General features: G+C 47.3%; 1 protein-coding gene across 1 annotated transcript in view; it reads right to left on the bottom strand.

The window, feature by feature from the left end:
• The window catches only part of LOC119454256 (sodium-coupled monocarboxylate transporter 1-like), a 106801-nt gene that overhangs the window by 83125 nt on the left and 6571 nt on the right, over positions 1-17105 (bottom strand). The window contains exons 2-4 of the mRNA XM_037716231.2: positions 15112-15372; positions 10305-10370; positions 2416-2467 (exon numbers count right to left, since the gene is read on the bottom strand). Coding sequence (XP_037572159.1) covers positions 2416-2467; positions 10305-10370; positions 15112-15372 — 379 coding nt within the window. The remainder of the gene's footprint in view (positions 1-2415; positions 2468-10304; positions 10371-15111; positions 15373-17105) is intronic.

The following is a 17105-nucleotide window of genomic DNA, read 5'->3' as shown; positions in this document are numbered from 1 at the left end:
TCGTGCTCTTTCTCCTATTGAGCGCAACTACACAATTACAGAACAGGAATGCCTCGCCATCGTGTCGTCAATACAAAAATTTCGACCCTATCTCTACGGCCGCCATTTCACAGTTGTGACCGACCGTCATGCTCTCTGTTGGTTGTCATCCCTGAAAAACTTGTCTTGACGCCTCGGCCGTTGGGTACTGCGCTTGCAGGAATATGACTTCACTGTCACTTATAGGTCCGGCAAACAACATCAACATGCCGACGCTTTGTCGCGCTGCCCGCTGTCTCCAAACGCCCATGCTTCACCTTCGGTCTGCACGTCACCATCTAGCCACACGTCTCAGCACACGTCCAGTAACCCGGGACAGGCGGTTGTCTCAGTTGACTTTCTTCCGTCTAATGACCTCGTCTCACTCCGGCGTACTGACCCATACTGCCGAACGCTGATCGACCGACTTACTGGCTTGGCACGACCCCCCAACAGTCGCTTAAAACGACAACTTTCACGTTTTAAGCTTCAAGGTGGAGCGTTATTTCGATTAATCTACCATCCTTCCGGTAACCGGTGGGTACCAGTCATACCTCGCTCATTTCGACTCCAAGTATTACAAGCATTTCACGACGACGCGACGGCTGGCCACTTGGGCTTTCATAAGACCTACAACCGCATCAAAACGCGTTGTTTCTGGCCGGGCCTTTCCACCTCTGTCGCCAAATACGTTGGCTCCTGCCAACGCAGAAACGCCCGACATCCCTTCCAGCCAGTCCTCTGCAGCCTCTACCATGCCCGTCCACCCCCTTCGAAATTGTGGGCATAGACTTGTATGGACCCCTCCCACTCACGCCCGCTGGTCACCTCTGGTTCGTTACCGCAGTGGAATCATCTAACGCGGTACGCTGAGACAGCTACTCTTCGTCTGGTACTGCCTCAGAAGTCGCCGAGTTTTTCGTGCACGCTATCGTTTTGCGCCACGGCGCACCTCGTGTCCTCCTGAGTGACCGTGGCAAGACGTTCCTATCGCATGTCCTTCGTGAAGTCCTCTGGGCCTCTGACATCACCCATAAGACCACATCAGCGCACCATCCGCAAGCAAATGGTCTTACAGAGCGTTTTCATCGAACTTTGTCTGATATGGTGTCAATGTATGTTCGACCCGATCACACCAACTGCGAGACCATTCTACCTTTGGCTACGTTTGCGTATAATACTGCCGTCCAACGTACAACCAATTACAGTCCCTTCTTCCTTGTGTACGGTCGTGCGCCGTCTTTCGTCTTGGACACTACACTCCTTTCAGCACCTGCTCCTCCATCCGCGTCTCTTCCTAAAGAATTTGCTGCTCTCATCGCCCGCTGCCGTGAAATTGCCCGCGCCAACACCGCTACCATTCAGGACAAAATGAAAATTCGCTATGATGCGACGCGTCACGTTGCTTCGTTCCGCCCAGGCGACGAAGTTCTTTTGTGGACACCTGTTCGCGCACCGGGCCTCTGTGAAAAGTTTCTCCGCAAATATCTCGGCCCCTACACCGTTTTGCAAAGAACTTCGGCCGTTAACTACCGCGTCACTGCTGTCAGCTCAGCTACTGACCGCCGCCGCCGCACTACGGAAATCGTCCACGTATCTCGCCTGAAACCCTACATTCGCCGTACCTACCCTTTCTAGCTTGCGGTCTTGCTGACCGCTTTCCTGAAGGGGGGAAGTTAGTGTGAGCGCATTTTGGGCATATCGTCGTCGTCATCTGTACATACGATATATCTTGTGTGAGCGCGATTTGTGCATAAAGTCGTCGTCATTTGTAGATACGACTCATCATCATCTTTTGTCTTGTGCGGTGCTTCTTCTCTGACTCGGGCGGCTGCTCGGAAATAAAGGCATCGCATCGGCCGACTTTCCCACAATATATATATATATATATATATATATGATTAATATATCATTAATATATATATATATATATATATTAGTGCAAATGATGGTGGTCTGCTCCGCATCACCGTTAGTTGCGCCTCAAAGACGCAGCACATTTCTAGAGCGTACACCCGAACAACGCTTTCCAAAGTGGTTAACTCGGCTGAAATCATCGATCCTGGACCTCAAAGAGGTGCGACGTAATGCTTGCGCATTCTATCGCACTCCCCGCTGAATCGTCATTCATTTTTTTTTCTCTCGAAAAAACGCTAGTTACTTTATTGGTAACCATAAGTCGTTTGTGGAGTGTGAAATTTATTTTCTTGATTGTAATTTGCGATTTAGCACGAAACCATTAAAATAAAAAGATATCCAAAGAACAGCATGAGAGTATATGTCTCGTTTGCCCGGGAAACACAAAATGACACCTTTCTCCAACACTCCGTTACGGCGTTCTTCTTGAAGTCAGGAATTCTTTAAAGTTAGGAGAAATAGAACTCGCTTGCTACGTACTTGTAGATACTCCAACAGCGGCACTGTAGATTCCCACTGCTCCCAGGGTTTGCTGCAATGGAGTACGTGTATGTCAAGCAGTGCGCCGATTTGTTTATCCGCAAAAGGGCACAAACAAGAGAGCATGACGGTACTTTAAAAAAAGAATCCTACCACAAAATTTGGGACACGCATCCTCGTAAGGAAGTTATTGTTTTAACATACAGATCAGCCGACCTGGCAGGTGTGGAAAGTAAATAGGGGAGCAATCGCTACACTCGGGCCTGCAGGTAGAAAGATGGCCCTACCTACAACTGAGAGAAGCGCAGCAGAGAATCAAGTGCCACAGAAACCGAGCGTATATATTATATAGGTGCACGTCTCGTAGAACAGCCTTCATTTCCTGCTACGCTTATATATAGTCACCGCTATTATGCGATGTCGGTGATGGGGGCTGTAAGCTGTGCCATTTATTCACGAAACCAGTATGATGTGTATAACAAAACCGCTTGAAAGAGGCAGGTTAGGTTTCACAAATAGGATCGTTACGTATATTATCTGAAATTAGTTTCTAATGAGCAGAAAATTTTAGAACGAGCTATCACACAAAAATTCCGAGAAGTTGACTGATTACATGTATAAACTATACAATGCCACATAAACTGTATAAACACGTGTAATCAACAGTAGTTCCGTCTTTTTCCTCAGGATGTTAGTACAACTCCATATACAAATTGGTAAATCCATAGTGTACACAATATTCGCGGAACGCGTTGTAAGCACGCAATAAGGATTCGGGAAACCAACAGAGAACCTTCTCGGTTTAATAAAAAGACAGGTACCCTGATCTTTACCCGGCTGATTTGAACGCATGTTGCTTACTCGTACGACAAAAACGAGACGCGGGCAAGAGGACGTGTACGCAGAGCACGCTAGGGGAGAACTCTGGCCCGGGACCTTACACGTATTAGCACTGAAGTCACTGAGGTCGATGAACTGGGCATGATCATTGATAGTAACGCGAGGTCGTGTCTACCTAGTTGTATCTGTATATTCGATGGGCCTCCTTATCCACATGCGTTTATTAATAAAGTCTCATTGAATTTTTGTTTGAATGTGAAATTGGCTCACTCCTCATTTTCGTACATTACCGGTTCGCCGTGAAGAGCAGTGTATGCGGTCATGCAACGCGCGTTCCCACGTGCACGAAATTACTTGACTTGCACATTCACTGAAGAAAAGAACAACGGTAAGCCTAACTCGAGAAATTAGCCATGAAAAAAAGGACTGTGAAATTCCATCTGGAGTAATTCACCACCAAAAAGAAATTTATTGGCGGAATTAAGAACCTAGAAAATTGCCGAGAAAACTTAACTTAATTAGAGACCGTTTACAGCGGTTACCTTGCGGAGCGTGAAAGAGCTCCAGACGGCGTCATAAGACGCATTCTGCATTGCGCTGAGCGCCTTTTAAGTGCAGCCGCATGCCTGAGTCGCCGCAAAGTGCGCATGGGCTAGTGTTAACTCAGTTGACTCTATACAATAACATATTCCACATATTAAGCAAGGTGTGGCTTAGTACACCTGAAGAAACATCAACCGACGATATGCAATATCAGTGTACCCGTAGTACCAATAAGAGAAAACGCGAGTTCGCGTGCTCTGCTGACAGTGAGGTTTAGCAAGTAAATGAGTACCTGTCATGGATCGGCAACTATTTTTACAGATTAGCTTTTAAAATAAGAGGTTTAGCTCAGATATCAATGAAATATGAACAGTTACGAGCGTAAGTGAGCAAGGAACAATTCAGTTTCCTTTCGCACACTGTTCATGACGGCATACTCGTGTGCTTCTTAACAAAAATTTCGTCTCCGGTTATTCGTATTTTATTAACAGGAGGAGACAATTATTCAGTGCTCGTACGTGCGCGTAGTTGCAGTGCACTGCGCATGCAGCCACGCTGATAAACAGAGAACGTCTCCCGTGTAAACGTATTTTCCTTTGTTGAGACAAGTACGTTAAATGAAAAAGTGTTCTTTCACAGAAAACTTTGCTGGGGGCACGTAAAGCATAATGACATAGACTGCAGTTCCAGTTAAGCGTAAAACACGAATGCACATGGGGCACAAAAGGTTAATTATTTCTATCCATCTTTACTCCTTGTAGATATTTTTCAAGATAATCACCTATGCCTCCTGTACTCCTTGATTACGCAAGGAGTACAGGAGGCATACGTGAATATCTTGGAAAATGTCTACAAGGATTGCACAGCAACTTCACAAGACAAGTAGAAACATACCTATCAAGAAAGGGGTCAGGCAAGCAGACACAATTTCTCCAATGCTATTTACTGCATGCTTAGTGATCGCCATGCTGAAGTCACTCATGAATGTCATGCGTACGTTACTGACGAACCTAAACACCCCGAATGCTCGCAGCGCACTGCAGGTACTGGACGCGATGAATCCAGTACTTGCAAGTCTTGAATAGCATTATGGCTCATTCAACACTGTCGTTCCGTAAAGATGTCAAGGAAGCATCCCTTTTTCAGTGGAATGCTCGAGGCCTCAGATCAAGAATTTCGGATTTTCGACCTTTCATTTTTGCGAACAAGTTTCCCGTCATCGTCGTCTGCGAACCAAACCTTCAAACTACAATCCGGCTATCGGGCTATGAAGCTTTCTCATCCGGGTCGTGTAATGTCCTCAGCAAGGCCGTCGTTTATGTTCGGTGTGAACTCACTTACGTGCTACATTCAGTCGTGCCTCACGACGACGACCAATACGTGTATTTAACTGTAAAAACAAAGAAACTTACATTCACTCTCGTCGCTGCATATATTTCTCCAACCAGCCGTTTTGACACGCAACGACTGGGTGCTTTGTTATCCGCGACACCTGGCCCTTGGATCCTTAGTGGAGATTTTAACGCACACTACCCGGTCTGGGGGAGTGTGAAGATGGACTCCAAGGGAAGAAAACTAGTCGCATTTGCCTCGGACCAAGAGCTTTGTTGCCTCAATGACGGCAGCCCGACATATTTACGGGGACAAACCTACAGCAGCTGTCTGGACTTGACTTTCGTCTCTCAGTGTCTTCGAAGCCGTATAAAGCTGGTTCTCAGACATAGAAACTCATGCAAGTGATCACGTTCCTACCTATTTGAAGATCAAGGGAGTGGCCAAGTCTCTATCTACTGCCCTCTGTAGAACAGACTGCACGAAGTTCAGATCGCTTATGGAATCTGAATGTCAAGAAGGCCACCCATCATTTCTGGAGAATCTGATTAGAAATGCACTGCAAAAGGCTATGTTCACTTTTAGGCCTTCTCCAAAGTATAATGAATATGAAGGTGAATTGGAAAGGCTTCAAGCGATTCGCCGACGCGCGGAAAGAAGATACAGGCGTACCAAATGTATTCATGATCTGAGGGAGGCGAGGCGGATCCAAAAGAAAATCTAGCGCCGCATCGATACGCTACAATCTCAGAAGTGGAAATCCTTTTGCGAGTCCTTGGATCCTCGAAAGCCTCTGTCCCACATATGGAGAACTCTGTGTGGCCTACAATCGTCTCCACAACAGCGCCACCCTTTTAAGTCTCTTGCCCTGCATCAAGGACTACGTTAGATCGACGTTGCTGGGGATTTCTGCGCAAGAATCGCTGGCTTGCCATCACGACCTGTACCATTAGCACGTGATGTTGCGGCATCCAAGGACTCTCGCATGGATCTCTTGTTCTCTATGGAGGAGCTCGAAGCTGCGCTGGCGACTTGTAGGCAGTCATCATCGCCTGGGCCCGACGGTGTCACATACAAGGCACTTGGAAACCTTGGCCACAAAGCCCGCAGTGTACTCTTGGAGAGATACAACGAATCCTGGCGCGAAGGATTGATTCCTTGTGAGTGGAAAGTCAGCCGCCTAATACCTTTACTTAAGAGGTCTAAATCTCCATTAGACTTGGCATCGTACCGTCCCATCGCTCTTGCCAGTGGCGTTGGGAAACTAATAGAAACGATGGTGTTGACGCGTCTTGAACGGTATTTTGAACACAATGAGGTATATCCGAATGCAATGGCGGGCTTCCGGCGCGGTCGGTCATCGGTCGATAACGTGCTTGATTTGGTAACATCTATTCAACACCAAAAGAACATGAAAGGTTTAACGGTGGCGATGTTTCTTGATGTGAAAGGCGCATATGATAATGTAGCGCACCAAGCAATCCTCGATGCTTTGATCGATGTGGGCACTGGTGGCCGTGCACTGCGCTGGATTCACAGCTATTTGGAGGACAGATCCTTCTTCGTACTTACAGAAGAAGGAATGACATCCCACCATGTCACCAGCAAAGGTGTGCCACAAGGCGGAGTGTTAAGCCCCACGCTCTTCAACGTAGCACTGCTAGGCCTTGTTGGATCATTGCCAAGGACGGTTCATATATCCATCTATGCCGATGATATCTGCATCTGGGCGGCCGGCGTAACTCGTCCGCAGATACGAGCGAGACTGCAGAAGGCGGTCACACAAACGTCGTCCTATCTGCGTATGAAAGGCCTAAAATTATCCTCCGAAAAGTGCCGATTAGTCGCATTTACGCGCAAAACAATGACTCCGTATGTTATACGCATAAATGGACAAGTAATTGCTTACGAAACAAAACACCGTTTTCTTGGAGTCATCATCGATCGTGATTTGTCTTGGACGCCACATATTTCATATATGAATACATGTATTCAAATTTGTCGGCGGAAAGTCTTGGGGTGCATCTGTGCAATCGATGCTACAGCTGTACCATGCATTATTTATGGGCTTCCTAAGATACAGCCTGCCCGTGCTGGGAAGCACCAGTAAAACGAACCTTCGAACACTCCAGAGTATGCAAGCCCAAGTTCTACGGACGTGCCTCGGCCTCCCTAAGTGTGCATACACAGCGGCCACAATCGCCATAGCACGTGACCAACCTGTATCAACGTACTTTGCAGTCGACGCTCTAAGAGTGCACATTCGACATGTCGCAAGGACGCCCTTTCACCATCTTGCTTGCCTGCCAACAACTAGGCCGCATACTGCGTTTTAGCCGTCTCCTGACTATACACGAAGCATCGCTACCATCTAATTCCGTCCCTGCAGCATGGCCTTCGTTACCACTGTGGTCTCTGCATTCACCTCGAATATGCCTCACCATTCCAGGCGTAAAGAAGGCACAAATGCCGTCAGCAGCATTGAAGCAGGCAGCATTATTGCTACTACATGAGGTCCACAGTGACCGCTTACATGTTTACACAGATGGGTCGGTCATGCACTCCAGTTCAGCAGCTTCAGTATTTGTCCCAGCAAAATCTACATTAATAAAATACCGGATATCGCACTTGGCATCGACGACGGCTGTCGAACTTACAGCTCTGTGTGCAGCAATGAAATTTATCGATCAGGTACCACCCCAGAAATAGTTTATCTTCTTCGATTCCAAGGCGATCCTCCAGAGTTTGCTCTCTGCACTACGCCGCGGACCCCACGAACAACTTGTAGCAGACACACGCGAAATTTACCATCAGGCAGTTGACAAAGGACATGAGATTTTGTTCCAATGGCTGCCAAGTCACTGTGGTATCTTTGGAAGTGAGCAAGCGGACGCAGCCGCTCGATCTTCACATACCAGTACCAATTGCGTCGCTATCCCTATGTCCAGAACATACGCAGCAAGAAAGCTCCGTGCGCTTGCTCGCGAGCTTACGTTAGCCCACTAGAATGCAACGGACTTTAAAAACCAGCGCCTCTGTTCCCTGGATCCTAATCTGAAGCTCCGCCTTCCACATGGCTTACCGCGACGGGAGGTAACTCTCATTTGTCGCCTAAGACTTGGAGTAGCATTCACCAACGCGTACTCCTACCTGATGAGAATGGCCACAAGTCCAGATTGTGAAACTTGCGGCTGCAATGAGACTATAGCACATCTTCTGTATGATTGTCGTCGTTTTAGTGAACAAAGGAAAGTCCTCAGAACCACGCTCGACAAGATAGACAGCCGTCCCCTTACGGAAGCCAGAATTATTGGTCCCTGGTCCCAGCCGACGTCGGACCGAACTGCTTTAAAAGCGCTAGTACGCTTTTCAAAAGAAACAGGACTTCATGAAAAACTACAGAATTGTGCGGACAGATGTCTTTTTTTTTCTTTTTTGTTTTGTTTTTCTTCTTTTTAATCTTCTCTTGTTTTCTAATCTTTTCTGCCCTTACCCCATCCCCCCGTGCAGAGTAGCCAGCCGGACACTTAACCTGGTTAACCTCTCTGCCTTTCGCCTCTTATTTTCCTTCCCTCCTTCCTTCCTTAGAAGAAGCATTCAAGCTCTTAGACAGGGAAGGCTTAGGAGTGAGGATCAACGACGAATGTTTCAACAACCTTCGGTTTGCAGATGACATTGTCCTATTCAGCAAAACGGCGACGAATTACAGCAAATGATTGAGGACCTTAACCGAGAAAGTGTACGAGTGGGGTTGAAGATTAATGTGCAGTAAACAATGTTCCATAGCCTGGCAATGGAACAAGAATTCAGGATCGCCAGCCAGCCTCTAGAGTCCATAAAGGAGTATGTTTATCTAGGTCAATTACTCAAAGGGGACCCCGACCATGAAAAAGAAATTTACAGAAGAATATAATTGGGTTGGAGTGCATACAGCAGGCATTGCGAAATCCTGACTGTAAGCTTACCACTGTCGTTGAAAGGAAAACTGTACAATCATCCCATTCTTCCGGTGCCAAGATATGCGGCAGAAACTTGGAGGTTAACAAAGAAGCTCGGAGGCACAGGCGGCCGACGCCGACAGGGCTGCGCGCATGCGCCGCAATCGGAGAGCGGGCACACACACGCACAATCAAGCGTGGCAGTCGCCTAATTCTGCCCCACTATCAGGCCACCGCGCCACGTCCTCCTCCCCTTCCTTCCATTTAGGTGCGGCCCTGTCAATAGAGGCGCGCGGAGCAGCCGGAGGAGCGAGGGAGAGAGCTCGCGTCAGCAGCCGAGGCGGAGGGACGCAAAGAAGCAGTGCCGCCCAACGTTGGTGCCGCCGGCCTAGCCTCGCTATCCTCCATGCAGAGCTCAACTCTAGTCGGGCGCAGCTTCCAGCAGGCTTGCCGCTCTAGCCCCGTAGCCCGGCCCAACTCTACTCAGGGGGGAACGCGGCATAAACGAAGGTCAACTGGCGCAAGAGAAGAGAGATAGCGGGGCCTCACACGGCCCGGCAGAGAGGAGGGGCAGTGCGCTTAAAAAGACGACGACGCTGGAGCCGATGTTGATGATGATAGTTTTTTCTACACGCGGACACGATCTTCGGGGACCTAGCCCTTAAAAGCTTCGCTGTGAACGGCAGGCGCTATTGCGTAACCGTTCAGCAAAGAACATAAACGCGACAACTTGCAGTATTCCGCTCACCGCCACCACGCTAATACAGGCCGTGTGTGAATTATTATCAGGAGTAACGCTCTGCTTGTGCTTTCGGCTAAAATAATATTATGTCACTTAATAATAATAATAATAATAATAATAATAATAATATCACTTAATATATCACTTAATAATAATATTATCACTTAATATTCTTATAATAATAATAAGAATATTAAGTGGCGCAGAAAGCGAAAACGGTTATTTTCCGCATTTACTCAGTAGGTCGTTTGCCATCGGAAAGGGGAAGACAGAAGGCGCTGAATGGCTACACGGTCACGTGTTCAAATATGGCAGTGCCCATGCTTCGGCGCTGTAAAAAGTGTATAGCTTAATGAGGAATAACATTAATCGACTGCACGTAAGTTTCGAGATGACAATAAGTCCTCATGATGGTCTTTTTAGTTATCCACTATTTCGAAGCAATAATAAATTCGACTATTCGCGGTAATCGAAATGTCTGCGCTTATACTTACACTGAGCATGAAGTAGACGATGCAAGCGGTGATGCCGACTTTGTTGTCGAAACGTAGGCGCAGGTACTGACGTTCATGAAAGAAAAAGGAGACGCCAACACGGACCCTGCTTGAATCAGTGCTTATATTTTATCAGAGAATACCTACGCAATGTGAGCTGACAAAACAAAACGCACTGTACTGCACAGAAAATTAATTTTGCTTTGACGCTCATTAATTAAAATAAGTTAGCGGCTCACGCCGCAAAAGCAAAACATCTGCAGTAACAGGCGGCGCATTCCAAATCAATGCGAAGCACCCGAGGTTCTTTACACTTGAATCTGAGTACAATGAGTCCGATTACAAGAGCGTTTTTGCATTCCGTCCACGTCGAAGAGCTGTCGCGGCGGCCCGAAATAGAATACGGTACCTCCTGTCTCATTCAGTGCATAAAACCAGCAACCATGCTGTCGGCACAACGAGCCAATTGGATCTTAACTACAGCATGTCTCTTTACGGCTCCTCTTCAGTCACCCGATTCTCCACTACTGCACATCACGTTTGTGACGTGCGTTATTAGCCGCATTTTCTTGCTTTTATGTGAAAAAGTAAGTAAAGCGCTTTGCGTCGACACGGAAATTCATTGAATGTTAGTGACTGGATAACGCAAATGGTGTCCTTCGAACTAAAAGAGCATTCAGGTAAGATTATGCTCATCCCACGCACTGCAGGAATCGATGTAAACGAAGCTCTCGGTGTTGTTTACTTTCATTGATGATAAGTATAGCGGCGATGCTGGCATCGAAAATTTAATTTCAACAGACGAAGGTGGTGCGTTGATGTTAAACGTTACCTTGCGTGCACCATTTCTGTTCGTGTAGCACACAGAACGCACAGGCAGACGCGTTTCCTTGAGGCGTTTTGTGCGCCTGTGTTTCTAATCTCCGAGAGGGTTTAGCATTGTCATTGCCTCACATGGAACATCGCATCGTCGCAGAAGTGTCAAACTTCAATTGAATTATGGGACTGAACATGTCAAAGCCACAATCGTATTATGAGGCACGCCGTAGTGGCGGGTTCCGATATAATTTTGATACCCTGATGTTATTTAACGTGCACCTAATTTTAAGTGCACGAGCGGTTCGCAGTGGAACTGCAACAGCCTCGGTATTATGATCATTCCGTCGTCCGCAGCTTCGCGAGCTGGGGGAGAGAGAGAGAGTGAAATCAGAGTATAAAAATAGAATTGCGCAGCATAGCAGATGCGAGGTGGAAAGGAGGAGTGAGACAGGTGGTAGTGGCTGCTGCCGACGCCGACGCGTTTCGCCGCGTTCGCGCCGAACGCGCCCGGTGTCCGTGGCTGCCGCCGGTACCTCTGGTGGCGGCTCGGTAGAATTCGACCAGAGAACTGGACATTCGTCACTTCCGAACGGCTGAAGCGAAAGCTAGGAAAGCTGAAACCAAGCGTCGCAGAACAGAACATCTTGGCGTTCTGAATCTGCACTGGCATGGATGGATGTAAAACTTTAATGAAAGTCCTGAGGTACGCGACTCAGCGCGCAGCGGGTCGCTCCTACGTTGGGACCGTCAGGCCAAGGAGGCATTGGTCAGGCCATGCTCGACCGCCGCATCGTGGTCCCTCTGGACAGCCCATAGTTGCGCCCCGGCATCGGGGCTCTTGATAGCGGAGAGCACTGGCATGTCAAAAAAATTATGCGTGGCTCTGCTACCGCAAAAAGCAGAGACCGGCGGAGATGGGGGAAGTCCAGCAAAAATTAGACTAAGTGTGTGATTTGCCAATAATTTTACAGCCTTGCTTCTTGCTTTTACTTGCCTGTTTACATCTTTTCAGATAAAATAATAATAATAATAATAATAATAGTAATAATTATTATTATTATTATAATTATTATTATCATTATTATTATTATAGTGATGATGATGATGATGATGATTATGATGATGATGATGATGGTGGTGTTAATTGGCTTTCCCCAGCTCCGTTGGTCTCTGTTTTTTGTGATAGCAGAGCCACGCATACTTTTTTCTATTTCGCTCCCGTCGAAATGTGGCTGCCGTGGTCGGGGTCGAACTCGCGACCTCGGGAAATGAAATAGCCACAGAGCTAACGCGACGGGCGCTGAAGTGTTGATCCGATGTGCCATCCCTTCTGTAGTACCGCCTAAACCCTACGGTGTCTTTTTTTTTTTTTTTTTTGCGGCTTCGCGTCTGCGCGTCCTGTCAAATTTGCATGCTTATTTTTCAGAATGAGCAGGAACTTACCGCACTGTACCTCCAGTATGCCCGCAACCACTGTCGTATCATAGCGGTAGGGTTTCGTTATAGACCCTTGATGTAGGAAAGTACCGCCACTCTTTGTACTCTGCCGCCGGCACGCGATCTCCTCGTCTCCTCCTGGCCTCTCGCGAGTCCCCTCCGCGGCAGACGGTCTTGCGCCCGTTTTCCTGCACGATGATTGGTCTCCCTGCCGTTTTCCTCGGAAACGAGCAGAGCTTGCGTTTTGCTTGTGTTTTGCGTTTTCGTTCGCGCCATTTTGCGCCTCGGCTCGGCTGGCTCGGCGTATAGAGAACGTCGCACGCTAACATGCACGCTGTTTCGTGCACTGTCTGCTGGCGCTATGTCGTGCTGCTGCGCATATAACTGCAGAAAGAAAAGTGATGATGGCTATGCAGTTTTTATGATACCACAAGGAAAGCGTGATGGCTTGCGCAAGAAGCAGTGGCTGCACAACATTGGCCGGAAGAACTTTGTTCCGACAAGTAACAGTGTTGTTTGCGAGGTAAGGCGCCTTTATTATTGCTCGTATCAAAGCATCCCCTAATGCTGCATTTTTTCAATTCTTCCGGCCGGCTCATTAGCGTTTTTGCTGCGTCAATTTGTACGTTGCATAAAAATGGGGTTCTCCTAAAAATGCTGAATGTTCTGCTGGGACTCCATCACCTCGCACGTCGTCAACTCTTATTCAACCGGAAATGCAGCACTATAGATTGTGCTTTCCACTGAACAAATATACCCGAAGATACAGCCTCTCGATCGCACTTTTCGTGATTGTTAGGATCCGTTGCCTGTTTTACTGAAAATCGAAATAGCAGCTTGTAGAGGAGCTATTTACAGCTTACTTCGATGTGTGTGTCAGTCATTTAAATATAATGAATGCAGGGCCCCAAAAATCGTGGCAAGTATACCCGTGGTATTCCAGGTGATGAGCGCCAGCTAGTCCATATTTTAAGGCGAGACCCTTAGTTGGATATATTTCAAGGTGAGCGTTTGAGGTACAGAAAGTAACGTGACCTAATGAAGGCCAGAAGCGAGTCAAATCACGTCCAGCCGTGTATAATAAATTATTCTTTTGCCTAAAAATATAGAATGTCTTCTCCCATAGGTATACCGAGTATTTTTTAAGCTTCATTGACACCGACGCCTAAAGAATAATCTGCAGATACCTTTCCTCAGATTCTGTTATTGTTAGTGATGAGTTCCTGCCGGCACCGCTTCATCGCACTGAAATTGCGCAACCGTCCTTTTCAATGCAGAAACCACAGCGCAAAAGCTACTTTAACATTGAGACAAACACATGGACGGACGATGCTCTCGCCAGTAATTCATTATAAGAAGGCACAATGAATATAATACCTGCGGTGCACATGCGCGCACATACAAGAAAAAACTGCCAAACATAGAGCGATCTGCCACAAGCAATACTAGACCAGATGCAAAAAGTAAAGCAGCGTATCATGTGGCAGAAAAAATAACTGGAGTACAGAACTCGCCTGAAAGCTCCTTTTACATCAGTGTGTGTCATTCATACGGCTTTAAGATGAAATCAACCTCCTCATAAACGTTGCTTTCAGCATTCTCCATGCTGTTATCACCATTTTTCAAATTATTCTACGCCAATGGGGCGCGCAACTGGCCCAAAATAATGCGCCTCCATCGAATTCTGCGGCCCGTCCGCTGGAGCCCAGGCGCAATAGTGCGCCGTGCGCAGCGCGCGCAGCCGGCGGGCGAGGAGAATTGAGGAGGAAAGCGCGCACGCGGAGGAGAGTGTCGCTGCTTTCAAGATCAAGGGGCTTTAGGTTTCGTTGCCTTCTCACGTCACCTGTTTCCTTTCCCGCATCCCCCCACCCCCTCCGCCCCTGTATGGGAACTGTGAGCAAGGAGTTGCAAGGGTGTTACTCGTTTCGCGACTGCGTCGGTTCTACCCAATCTCTGGCTCCTCTCCCTAGCTGCTCTCTACCGTTCTATATAGCTTCCCTCTTGACTTGCACGTTAGCTCAAAATCATGGGCTGCAGTTTCAACGTTGCTTTTGGGGGAGTCACGGATAATTACATCTGTCAAGAGGCTAATGTGGCGACGCCCAGTGAACTTCAGAGGGCATCGTGCTCTCTGAATGATCCGAACAACTTTCTCGCGTCGCCTTTCTTCTGTGGCGTGCTCCTTCCATTCATATACACGCTTTCAACCACCCCCAGACGCGGCTTGCGAGAGAACCACAGCAGCAGCAGCAGTGGAAAAGTCGAAGGAAGAGGGAGAGAAAGCATCGCTTTAAAAGAAGCTTACGCCTAGGCATTGAACAAGATAGCAGAGGCCGAACCTTTGCAACAAACAGACATGCTCAGTGTACAAGGTTTGTAATCGATAGCAAGTAACTTTTCCTTAAGTTGTTAACGTAATATCCTTTGACTTGCTATGCATCTCTTCCAGCAACAAATGTTATACATGTCAAGTAAACACATAGCTATAAAAACTTCAAGTGCTACATCATAGTTTTTCACGGAAAATAACACATTCATGGCCATAAACTACCTGGAAGATAGAAGCAGCGCGCATGTTGTACAGCAGAGGCACCAGTGCCGTCGACGTTACGAGCACCGCCAGTGGCATTGCGGACAGTGGCCACATGGTGTGGAATCCGTAGCCGTAAAAATGTCCGAGGAAGCCAACCACCGACACTCCGTTGACCACGGAGGCCAGAACTGAGACCGTCAGGGCGGCTTCGGGAAGGCTGCGCCCGCCAAGGAATGTCTCCATCGCAGCGCTGTTGCTGCCATGGTCCGCTGACGTGAACTGCATCAGCAAGAGTGCCATCTGGTGTGAGTTGCGTTCCCTTGCTCAGTGCCATAAAAAAAGAGATGCGGACGTTGGCGACGCGTTACAGCGCATGAGGGGAACACGGGTACCTGTTGAGGCCGTCGGTAACGTTCAAAACGTGCGATTACCTCATCTACAAGTTCTAAGATGGGTGGGTTTCTCAAAACACGAATAATACGCTTGAGTGCGCTGCAATTCTTTTCTACAGCTCCCACCAATTGATTGTCGCTATTAGATGTCTCAACACAACTCTCTTCAGGTGCCGAGCGAAAGCGTCAGGCCTAATGGTAATCAGAAATATTTGTTATGGTGACGGCTTCGCATGAGAATATACTAGAGTGATTACCTCCCTGCCCCAACAATGCGCATTTTCAACAAAAATTAAGGCGTTATTTAAGAAACCTCAGATATGGTCCTGCAGCTTAAAGAGCACAACGCCAGAGAGGTACTCTTTTACTCATACTCCTGTCACGTTTTTACTTGCCGACTACTGTCGTACGTGTTTGGTTCAGTGGAGACACTATTTCCTCTATCTGTGAAATCAAATTTTTTTTAGCATTTCACCCTTCTTTTTAAGGCGCTTTCAAGACTTACAAATTGTTAAAGGTTTTATCACTCGGCGCTGATTCCCCTTAATCGTTCTAAGAGCACTTTCCGAAAGCGTTCTCACTTGTTCCACCCTGTAAGAAAAATTAAAACAAAAGAAAGGTGCCGACACAAAAGGAGGACAGAAAAGATACAACGCTGGTCTCGCCCCTTCAGGAGGCACGATCTGATGGTTCAGGGTGAAGGTGTACAGACATGCGTTGCACTTAGTCAAGGCAATTTGATTAACGAAGTAAATTGGATAAAACATGCGAGAAAGGGCCCAACGTACTAGAATGTGCAGCATTTAAGGCAGAGAGTTGAGCTAGTTGGAATTTACCGAAACAATGTTCCATCGAATAAGAAATATTAATAGAGCTGCAGACACAAAAGGACGACAGAAAACGTAGAACGCTAGTCTCTGTAATTTCTCCAAATTCCGACTAGTATAACTCTCAGCTTAAAATTCGGGACTTTCTAGTACATTGAGCCCCTTCTCGCGTCCTTATCCTTCAGGTGATTTAGTTAATCAAATCGACTTGACTAACTGTAAACCACGTCTGTACACCTTGGCCCTGAACCATTAGCTCGTGTCTCCGGTAGCGGAGAGACCACTGCTCCACCTTTTCTCACGTCCTTCTATCTCTCTGACTCTTTCTATTTTGACAAAACATAGGCAATGACATAACAGCCATTGCCTATGCCACCAGTGCACATTCTTGCCTCGTATCTAGGCACAAACATCCGTATAACTTCATGAACAATTTGACATTCGAAATCTGACTGCACTCAGCCGTGCTCAATGAGCGACAATTGGCCACTATTCCTAAACATAAAATCTACATGACCGCTTCTCTACAAGAAAGGTAGCATACGATTTTTACTTGTATTCGTCCCATGAAGATCAGTGTCTATCCATACCGTCGTCCAGTGTTGCTTATACCGACTGAGAAATTTCTTTGCACCTATCTGAACATGGCCTACACCCGTCGTGAGGACACAGTGGTTATGGCAGTCCACTGCTGAGCCCCAAACCACACGTTCGATTCCCGCCCCCAGCGGCCTGCAGTTTCGATCGGGAATAAATGCAATAACCCTCGTGTAATTCTTGTACGTTAAAGAAC

Source organism: Dermacentor silvarum, chromosome 5, assembly GCF_013339745.2.
Source record: "Dermacentor silvarum isolate Dsil-2018 chromosome 5, BIME_Dsil_1.4, whole genome shotgun sequence".
NCBI lineage: Eukaryota > Metazoa > Arthropoda > Arachnida > Ixodida > Ixodidae > Dermacentor > Dermacentor silvarum.
This window is presented reverse-complemented; position numbering and strand designations above follow the sequence as displayed.